Below are 11,183 nucleotides of genomic sequence, written 5' to 3'. Positions count from 1 at the left end.
AAGAGTGTAGAGTATTATTTGAAAAAAACAAAAACCAAAACCCCAAACCTAAAACCCAACCCAAAGATGGGTTTTGGTGTACTGCAAGGCTCTGGGTTTTATGTCTTAGAGACTACAATCTACTGTAATCCTGCCAAAACAATTGATTTGCAATTACAAAATCCTCGTTACCACCCGCTGTGATGAATGACTGCTATTCTCCAGTATGAAACACCTCAATGTCTGGCACAAACCCAGTATTTTTTCTTATAGGAAATAAGGGGTTTTTTTCCTTCCTATTGTTCATATTCTCCTGGGATGAGAATCCATAGCCAGCATTTCAGGCTGAGTAAAATCCTGTAAAGAAATTGGCAACTACTGATGTCCAGGGAGGGCAGGTGGCTATAGGTAATTTTTCAGATGTGCTTTATCACTACTGACACTATTTGGCTACGAGAATATTGTTTAACGTCACACTTTGCCAAGCTGATCCTTACTAGTGCTGTCCAATTTCGAGAGTGTACAATCTTTCCGAACCCAGTGAAAGTTGTGCCAGGAGGAGATGTAAAGCAGTAGAAAAAGATTTCTTCTCTCCTAGTTGAAGTCCAGCTTGACACGCCATTCATTTTCGTTTTTCCTGAGAGCCCGAGTCTGCGATGGTTCCTACACAAGACCGTGCACAGTGCGTGCAGATTCTGATCTGCACGGCATTGGCACAAGCCTGCATTAACTTAAGTGGCTGAATTAATCTGGATTTACACTAATGTAAGGGAGACAGATATCCGACCCAATGTGCTGAGTGAGATCCTTGGCTTGTGGCCAGTGGGGGGTAGGGAAGAATGACAGACAGTTACCCTGGATTTACATTGGGTTATCTGAGATTAATATAGGCTTTAGTGTTTACAGAGCACCTACTGTAACTGCAGAGAGAAAATACGGCAAAGCCAATATATTACAAGGCTTCTATGTATCCTGCTTCTTCTAAAAATCTTTTCATTGGGCTATGTAACAGCATAGGTTAATGAGCTAAACTGTTGCCTGAGGGGCAGAAGTTGCATGTTTAAACTGTTACCCACAAAGCTGAAAATATGCCCTTGTGAAAGCCAGCACTAAGGACGGGGCTAGTGTATCTTGCTTGTAATTCCTCCTTTCTTGACATAATACCAGTTAAAAGGAGAAGAGTCAAAAAAAAGAAACTGGCAACCCTGAACCATTCTGTGCTATTGGCTCAAAATACAGCACTTGGGTCACAGGATAGAAATATTGAGTATATTGAGGTATATAAAATAATGAATCAATTAAGTAAAACTGGAAATGAAGAAAAATCCATAAAAATCTTGTGGACAATTGCTCCTGCTATATAATCTTCAGTCATAGCCTAGAAGAGTCCAAAAGGCAAGTGGGGAAAAGGAACTCACAGAACAGAGCCTTGGCCGGTACACTGGCATCTGAGGGCTTTCCCTGCTGCGTTCTTACCGGAGCGGAAGGGGTGAGAGCTGAGCACATGGAGGAGCCAGTCAGTCCCCAGTGCTGGTCACCTCCTAGCAACAACTGTTCTTTGTCACCGATGTAGCTAGCCAGTACATCAGGCCTGCACACCCTGCAGGCCAGCAGGGCACCCCCACCCCGTTTGGGACACGATCTCAATGGCGGGCGTCAAGGTAGAGTGACGCAAAGTCAGAGTCCTGCAGCTGCCCCTGGGAGCGCAGGGCAGAGCAGGCGGAGGGCTGTGCGTCCTGGGAAGCTTCCCGGGGAGCCGCATACATAAAGCACGGTCTGTTCGCTAGCTGCCCACATTCTTCACAGGAATGTAATCCTCGACATGGAGTTTGTCAGCAAAACACAGCTCATCATGAAAGAACGAACTACTGTCTTGCTGAAGCGTCGAGAGGCATATTTTCAGCAGCCAGGGAGTCTGAGGCAAGTGTGGGGAAATGGAGCAACTGCAGTTTGTTCTTTTGACTAGCGCAACAACAACAAAAATGTAAAAGTGCTTCCAATGCTAGAACATTGAACTGCTCACATTTCCAACGCGGAGCAACTGTTTCAAAGCAAAACGAGCGTATGAGATGTTTGTTTCTTTAACTGAAGGCAAACTGGATGTGGAATTTCCTTTTGGAAGAGACGACTGAATGAGGGATGGCTTGGATTCCCATTTGCATATTGCATCATATATAAAGAGGGATGATATAATGAATTGAAATTCTGAAGAATCCAGGCAACAGTGGAAAAATATTTCAGATTAACACCTTCCGTGGGTCTCTTACTGCTAGTCCTTCCACTAGGTTTGAAGACTGTCGTGCCAGGTAGACTTTCGTTATGTAACTCATAACACCAATAACTGCATTTGTGTTAAATGCTGAAAATAGGAATTATATCCCTTTAAGACAGGTAGTGCAGAGAAGTTGTAATAGCAGGAGTAATGGAGGTTACACATGCTTACTAGTAACAGAACAATACTCTGTCTTTACAGCACAGTCTGTTAATCTCAAGCACTGCACTAACAAAGCTAACTCTAAAGACATTTAAAATAACTTTACAGACCTGGCTCTATGTGTTTGCAAAGTCAGCTAGGTGTATTGGTCCCCCATGCAACACTTAAAATATGCTGTACGTACACTGGGAACATACACATACCACAACCAAGACTGCTTGCCCAGTCTGCTCATCAGCTCCAAATGCATTCCACAGCTATAACACGCAGTGAAGACCATCTGCAAATAAACCTGACAGAATATGGAATAAAATTTCTCTTATCCAGCGTGTGGATAGGCAATGGCCTGTGGACGGGGTTTAGACTGGTAGGTGCAGCTTAAAGATCAGCGTGGCCATGCCTCCAGCCCTCACCTCCTCTCCACGGAAGTGGATCCAGGGTCTGAGAACATAAACCCACAACTTGTCTGGCATAGATTTGGAGATTTTACTGTTGTCCCCTGTTGCACCTTCTGAATGCAACAGGATCCAAGATCTTATGTAGGATAACCATATTCATTGCTGTCAGACACGAGGTGAGTTATTTATATAGGGCTGGGGGCTCCTTAGGGAAGTGATCTTTCTTCTCATGCAGAGTCCATGTGTTCTATAAATACTACTGCTAATAATATAAAAATAACAGTCTGTCATTACCCCTCAAACAGCCTGTTCTATTTACAAGTTGTATCTGGTCTTGACTTTCTAAATGAGGTTTTGCCTCTTTCTTACATGACTTCCTGGTATTTTCAAACGATCTTGGTTTGGGAAATTAAGGATTGGAGGCGAAGTCACCATGCAAGCTGTTTGCACATGAAGCATCAAAGCCCTTATTTTTAATCTGTGGTAATTACTACTGTTATTAAATCTCGCTTCCCTGATGATTCTTAACAATAAGTAACAAATGCATAATGCAATAATTATAAAAAGTTGTTGCTTGTTCTGCGATCAATTTGTATTAATAGAAAAAGTTTCCATCTTAGTCAGCACAAAACTCTCTCACAGTGATTTTTACAACACTGGGAACAAATGTTTTACAGTGGAATTTTGCCCTGGAAGTATGATTTTTAAGGAGTTCAATATAACCTAACTGCTGCAGACTTACGTCTCTCCTTAAATGAGGAACTGCTTTAAGCTGGACAAGACTCTTCCCCTAAGTCTAAGCTCTGCATTAAAGCTCCTGGATCCTCATAATGAAAATCCTTCACTCAGGATTTGTGAAGAATTGAATTCCACACCAAACCTTTCAGCTACCTGGGTCTCCGGAGCAATACGTTTTCTTCTCAGAATTGTATCTACCTGTACCTTGCCATCCATTGGTGCCTTTTGTTTACCTCTCTACTCAGAGAATAAGAATCTAATTGTGTGATCTAAGTGTCCAGTCAGAATTAACCAGTAAGTATAGAATTTTAAATGCTCATTATAGCCCAAATCTAAGTCCAAGAACATCCTGCTGGACTCACACAGGGTGAAATTCCTGGGAAGCAGAGAGCTGGCTCAAGATCTCTGCAGACAGAAGCAGGCCATATATGCAGCACACAAGTTTTTTGCCCTTCTGCACAGGGAGGATCCTGTTCCTGAGTTAAGAGCTGCAAATAACAAGTGATTTTGCACTGATCCTGTCCTAGTCACATGCAGATGCTAAATCCATCAAGAACACTATTTACTGTGACCAATGTATGATCGCAGCCTTCCTAGCAGTGAGCCAACGTCTTTATCAGATTGGAACCATTCATATGGGACTGAACTTCCAATCCATGTAATCAGCAAATACACAATTATTTCATATGCTGCCCTATAAAGGGAATCCGAGTCAATTTGCATGCCAAAGGTTTTCAGATTCCACAGATAAATAAATATGTTCTTTCACCTGTTAACACACCAGAAGTGTTTGTTTTGGCCAGCTTGCATGGGCTCCGTGTGCCAGGTTACGAATAAAATAATGTTCAATACTCTAAACATTCTGTGATACAAATTCCTGGCTCAGCATAAATACAGACCTTTTGTATGTGGCAGGTTCTTAATGCATTCCCCAGCACCGACACCATTAAATCAAGGTATCTGAGTATATCTATAAATATTTGTAAGTCCTAATCCACAATGCAAAAAAAAAAAAAAAGCAATCAAAGATAAACCAGTTTGCCATCACGGGCCTCTGTTTCACTGGATTTTGCTTGCTGGAGTTTGGGTTTCTGGAAAGCAAATGCAACTACCATATGCCAGTGGTTTCTGCACATGCCGTACATTCCAGAACACAAAGTAGGTTTTCTGTTTAAAGAACAATACAGTTACAAAGATTAGATAAAACCAAACTGGAATATAATATTCCTGGGAAATTTTACTTCTATATGCAAACACAAAGTGACGAATGTAAAGGATGCTTTAGGACAACGCTGGCAAAGGCTGAGTTTCTCACACTCCTTCCCAAGCAAAACTACCTATTGCTTTAAGATCAGAATGCAAACACAGAGCAGACTCTGCGCTGGGTTAATCCACCGTATTCGGGAATTAATTCCACCCCTGTCACTGGAGAAACTACGTTCAGACAGGACTAAGTGAAGGTAAAATGCAGCCCTGAGGAAGGGACTGATGGTTTTGGCTTGGCCTTCAACTTCATGGCTTTCTCTCATTTCAGGTGGTTGGAGTAAGCCTAGGACTGAACTACGCTGTGTAGGTCCCAGACTAGCATGAAATTCAGCTGCACCGCTCTGGGCTTGTGTCTGCGGTAATAAGATAGTCTGCCTCTGCATGCAGGACCGCTCTTTCTGTGTGACTCTTGCACTTGCCTGCGCACCCCTGAGTTGTATTTGCTTTAACTACAGTTCTCCCAGGCCTTCGGGTTTATCACTTGTGGGATAAGAAGGCTAAGGCCCAGCTCTCTTCTCAGCAACACACTGATGCTTTGAGGGAGACAAAACTCTAACCACAGTCTTCTTGTGAGATTTCTCTTTTTCTCAGTGACTTGGTTCCTAACTCAAAATGCAAATTTTTAACACATATTTACACCCAGAGTAACCAACTTTCTGCTATTTTCTTTTTAGCTTGCCCAGGCAGGGCACGGGACACCTCTTTAGTTCCCTGCACTCCTGGAAGACACTGCTAGTGAACTCTTTTTCTGTAGAATTCAATCTGCTAGCCAGAACTGTTCAGAGTTTGCTTTTTGAAACATGGAAAGCAGCTTCAGCATCATTTATAAGGTAGTTTTTTGACAACAAGAGGCCACCTTGTTGGGAATCTTCTCCATGGTGGGAATCTTGTGTAGGTTTTGTCGTTGGATGGTTAAGCTGTCAGTTAATACTCATTCCTATCCTATTTGGAATATGCTTCTCTAAAAGTTGCTTCGTCGTATCCATATCTTACAATGTTTGGCAGCACGTGGAAGAGCAGCACTCTGCACATCTTCGCACTGAGAAAGGAAACACCATGTAGTGTTCACTCTTACCTTAGACCAATCACCTGTTTTCCATTCGTAACAGCCTGTGTGATCCTCACACTCTTCCTCGTCTCTTGGCCTGGTGGCTGCATCACATTTTCCTTGAGAATTTGTGCATGTCACTGTTCTTTTCTGAATCCCCTTGCCACAGTCTGCTGAGCACTGCAAAACATGAGGTGTTTGTCTCTGTTACATGATGCCTAGAAATGATAACTTTCATCTTGGTAACACAGCAAAAAGGAAAAGCTGGTTTTAAGAACCAGAGGAAAACTGATAACCTGTAAGATTTTCTCCTAATCATCTCAGCCCCTTTCAAATATAAAAGAGGAATTTGAAAAGCGTGATATCTGCTTGTGAAATGTTTTACTTATGAAAAATGGCAATTCTGAAAAATCAACCTTTTTTGAAAAATATCAGCCGACATTTTGCTAGAATTGGTGTTACAGATGAAAAAAACACTACAGCCTGTGTTTAAGAGCTCATCATTCGTACTGAAAAAGGACACACTGAGATTTACAAGACAGAACCAGCACATCCCTTGATGTGTCATGGGAGTAAAATGATAAATGCATTTTCAAATCACAGTAGTGTAAGACCGCTGTTACAAACACAATTCCGCAGTACGGTTTGTACACACCACGGCAAAGATATGTACACAAGTTCTCATGTGGAACACACATGTGACCTTCACCGTGATTTGCCACATGCCCATCACTGTGTTAGTTCTGAAGAACTTTAGCTGTACCACCATGTTGTGATCAGCTTCCAACCATGGCCACCAAGCAAGCCTCAGACATCAGCAGGGGTGAAAGACAGATTTCTCAACACTGAGAGCATAATCAGGGACTGTTGAAACCCTCTAAGAAAGCAGCAGGCTACTAGAGCTGCTAGAATGAGTTGCTCTAACAATCATTCATGGAAGTGAACACCAATTATCCATGACTGGTTTTGTGCCTGGGCACTATGAAGGTAGTTATCTCTGCCAATGGATGGCTGAAAATTCTGTTTTACTGGAGAATTTGTCTTGATTTCATTGACTCTGCTAGGTGGGAAAAAGACTCTGGCATGAACGGAAAGAGAACTTGCCTTAACTAACAGGTTAGGCAATAGAGTAACAGATCTGCCGATGCTGTCACAGCCACCTAAGTGCATGCCATGACACAACAGCAAAGCTAGTCTCTCTGCTCTTCATTTTCATGCCACTGCAGTGGTTAAGAGTGAGAAATTTTCTTGAAGAGCCACTGGGGACAAGTGGGTGGAAAAATGATGTATTTACCAACTGAGATAAAAACTAACCTCCTTTAGCATGTCAAGTTCTCCCCTTCAGGGGATCACCATGGAAAAGACAGTTGATTTGACACTGAATAAATAGTGAAGATATGAGATATTCTGTGAGGTCTTTTGAACATATTCCAGGAAGCTTCTCCATCCAGGGGGTCCATGCTGGAAACAAGCATCAGCTTGATATAAATTACATCAAATGGACAAATCTCAGCATGCCTGTCTAACTGTCTTAAAAATACAATCCAGGCAGTTCTGACCTGCTGGCCTTGTTAAGGACATGAATGACAAGCGTTTATGAGCTGGCAAGCAAACAGACATGCCTTTAAATACTTCAGAGCACTACAAAGCAACTTCTCGAAAATCTGGGAAACCTTCCACTTAATTTACTATGTGCTGCTCATGGCGTGACCTCCTTACGGATGTAACATCTTTGTAACAAGCACAATTGTGGAGTTCTGCTAGATACGGGCATGAATTCTTCCAGGCTTTGCAGAATTCCAGAAACTGCTTTGCTGGACTCCTCCGAGCACAAGACTTGCCAGAGATCCCAGCCTGGAGCTCCCTTAATGGCACCTTACAGCCATGAATTTGCCCCAGGTTGTATAGATTTTCCCAAATAATATATCATTTTCCCCAGTCCTCAGGGTGGACTCTTCAGGGTTCATCTGAAACTACAAAGCACAATATATAAAAACTTTCAAATGGTCCAATTTACTCCAAGTAAATCAAACTGAAGTGGGAGTATTTTCTCACAGTAGGAGAAGTCTCTAGGTGGGTTTTACAAGCAAGTCCGGGAAAAACACCAACTGTTTGTTCTTCCCACAAGCTTTTAAGTCATTTACAGATTAATACTGCATATACTTTCCTAGACAAAACAGCATTTGCAAAAGGTTTCCAACAGATCTTTGGTGGTCACATATAAATCACTCTCTTTAGGAGCTTTTTCCTTCCTCAAATTCCTTGTTTTGATGAAGAATTTCTTAACATACAGATTTTACAGAGATTCAACAGCACAGCAGTCTACAAACTAATGTGTGCAGTCCCTGAGTGTCCAGCTAAGATCATTAGGTCATATTTTGTTAACAAATTACTTAGCCAAATCCCATGAGGTTTTGTAAAGGAGCAACATAACTTTGCAGTTAAGACACAGCACCTTTATTTGAAGGAAATTCATATTTTTTTCTATTCTAGTTCCCCAACCGTAAAAACATTCACCTATTTTCTGACAGCCTCTATTTTTGTCATTAAAAATAGGTTGAGCAGTACTTTGTTCAAAATAATCATCTCAAGTGTTTGGCAATAAAAGAGGAACTCAATTTTTTCCACAATGAAGATTGCATTGGAATTTGTTTTGAAAACACACAGTTTTGATTGGGGACCAGACATCAACGTGGTCATCTGTTTTCTGTTGTATAACCAAAAAGTTCAAAAACATACATGAGAAAATTGATTTATAAAACGATACCACTACTGTGATATTTATTCCACAACATGAGATTAAAACGTTAAGGATTAAAGTGATTACCATGGAAGAAAGTCCTAGTTATAAGAAGTGTTCAAACTGGCAGAGCATCAAATGTGTCCTGGAGTCAATTGTGCTACCTAATAGCAGAAATGTGCCAGAACATGAATTTAAAATCACGAGTGGGCAATTACAGACATGACAAAGGTAAATAGACTTATCAAAGGAAAAGTAAAACAGTTACTGAAAAAATGATCTAAAAGCATTATGTATTTGCAAATGAGTTTTGCGGTCACAAACATGGAAGATTTCCACCCTGGAAAAAGTCTTCTGTAACGTGACTTTCTCCATTTCACAAAGAGAAGAGAAGTACCTGGGATTGTTAACAAAAGACCCAAGTAAAAATTCCCCATGTAAAACAGGTAGGAGCGGCACTGTAAGAATACAGCAACTATAAACATTTCAGCTGTTTTGGCTCTAAGAAATACAGAGGGCATCGTCTGAAAGGGTTACTTCAACACACGAAAGACCTATCAGATAACTTTGTAAAACTTTGGTGTGTTTCTCCACATCTTTTGAAATGAAAGAACTCAGAAAGAAAACAAATCTGATGCATTAGCGAGCAGATACAGTGTCCTACTGAAAGGAAACACCACTTTCGCTTAACTATCATCTCACTTGCCCAACAAAGATTTCCTGTTCAGAAGGTGGACAATGGAATCATCCTGTGTTTGTTAAGGGACGCTGTTCCTCAGTGCGAGACCCCTTGTATCCTGACCCGCTGTGACTTTTAAGCACATTCGTAACAATAATATTTTGCAGTAGCTCTTTGACAGTGTTTTAAACAGGAGCTCACTGGTTCAAAATAGAGATGAATAACAAGGAAAGGTGCTTCCCATAGAAATGACTGTCCCGTAACACAACCATGAGCCACAGGAATGAGACCGGTGGAGCTGGGAGCACTGTACTGAGAGTGAAAGGATCCTCTCATCGTTCAGGTGAGCCTAACAGATACAACTTCAGAACTAATGTGGACATCCTATTAGGACTGTTACTCACGAGGTACAAATGGAGTTGCCCTGTATTAGCAGAGTCCTGGTCATGAACTGCAGGCACACTCCCAGTTCACTCTGTTGCTAAACAAAACACGGGCTCATTCTCTAGACTACGCATCATTCACATCTTAAATGAATTTATAATATCTCAGAATAATTTCTTAACTCTGCAGCTATGTGGAAATGCACCTTTTGTACAAAGCATAACCAGCTTTTCCATGTTCCTGGAATTACACAAAAGAAGGCTGGATAAGACTCAAAGATTGTACATTCTCTGTAACATGCAGATGTTTGATAAATCTGTTATTTGTTTCATACCGCATTGAAATGGAGCCAGAAGCCCTGGTGGGTTACTACACTTCTGGCCTCAGGTCAGTTGAATGTTTTTCCTTGCGGCTCAGAATTTTCAGATGGGAAGATACAGTTACTATAGCATGATATCTAAAACGAGCCTTAATAACTCATCTGCTATGGAATACAAACCTCAGCTCCAAACTGACCATCTCAACAAATGATAGTCCTACCCAGTGCCTCAATACTGTGAGGCACTGAGCATTCTGCCCATTAGGACACACTTAATTTTCAGCACTTGGCTGGCTTAGGGCCGGTGTATCCAGAGCTGTGCACAGTCTGGCTCCTTTCTTGAATCAAGTACCTACCTTCGACCACTCTGATGCTTCCCAGATAGAAAGGCAGTCCCGTCCTTCACAGCTTTGTACTGTTGCTGGTTTGTTGCCAAGGCAGTAGAGGTCTCTCGTGTTAACGTAGGTGCCATTTTGCAATTGATAAACACAAGTCACTTCCCGGTGCTGGACGCCTTTCTCACAAGTAGCAGAGCAGGGACTCCAATGGCCAGTCACCCACCTGGGAAAGAGCCAGAGGAGGAATGTTAACAAACCGGCGGGATAAAACATTACACTTCATTTAAAAACTGCCATAGCTCACAAGGATTTGCTGCAACCCAACCTGGATGAAGGTGGGGGGTATTTCCTTATACTCATTGTCTCTCTGAGCCTTCGGGATTCATCTGCTTTGTAAGCACGTTTCAGCTGCCATTTCCTTCCCCTTTGATCAAAGTGTGCTGGGAACAAATATATGGCCTCTTTTTCTGTTGTTGTTTGCTCTTTGAAATGTCTTTGAAGGTCCTTTGGCAGACACTCAGCACAATGTTGTGAGGTGTTGGGGTTCCTCCAAAGTGAGGAACACACTGCTGCTGTGAGCAGTCGCTGGCTGTGGGCTTGCAAGGGAAATGAGGCAACCTCACCCCACTGTCTTCCAGCTCAGTGTAAGGCCAGCTGAAAGGCTCTCACTGATTCCAGCAAGTGCTGGATGCAAAGGTGCAGTTAGAGCTGGCTACAAGGCAGTGAATAAAATGTCTACGAAGAATCTGGATTAGGAGATATGTAGGAGGAATGATTCTTTTCCTGAAGACAAGCAGCATCGATCTTTACGCTTCCTGCAATCTGTCAATGAGGAACACGTTCTCTGTAATTACGGGCAT

The 11,183-nt window shown here is 42.0% G+C and overlaps 1 protein-coding gene across 1 annotated transcript in view; it reads right to left on the bottom strand.

Annotated features, from left to right (window-relative positions):
* The window catches only part of ADAMTS17 (ADAM metallopeptidase with thrombospondin type 1 motif, 17), a gene marked incomplete at its 5' end in the record, with an annotated part of 84,236 nt that overhangs the window by 12,378 nt on the left and 60,675 nt on the right, over positions 1-11,183 (bottom strand). Inside the window, 2 exons of the mRNA XM_010141768.1 lie at positions 5,891-6,043; positions 10,342-10,546. Coding sequence (XP_010140070.1) covers positions 5,891-6,043; positions 10,342-10,546 — 358 coding nt within the window. The remainder of the gene's footprint in view (positions 1-5,890; positions 6,044-10,341; positions 10,547-11,183) is intronic.

The sequence above is a fragment of the Buceros rhinoceros genome, unplaced genomic scaffold, assembly GCF_000710305.1.
Source record: "Buceros rhinoceros silvestris isolate BGI_N320 unplaced genomic scaffold, ASM71030v1 scaffold14520, whole genome shotgun sequence".
Lineage (NCBI taxonomy): Eukaryota > Metazoa > Chordata > Aves > Bucerotiformes > Bucerotidae > Buceros > Buceros rhinoceros.
This window is presented reverse-complemented; position numbering and strand designations above follow the sequence as displayed.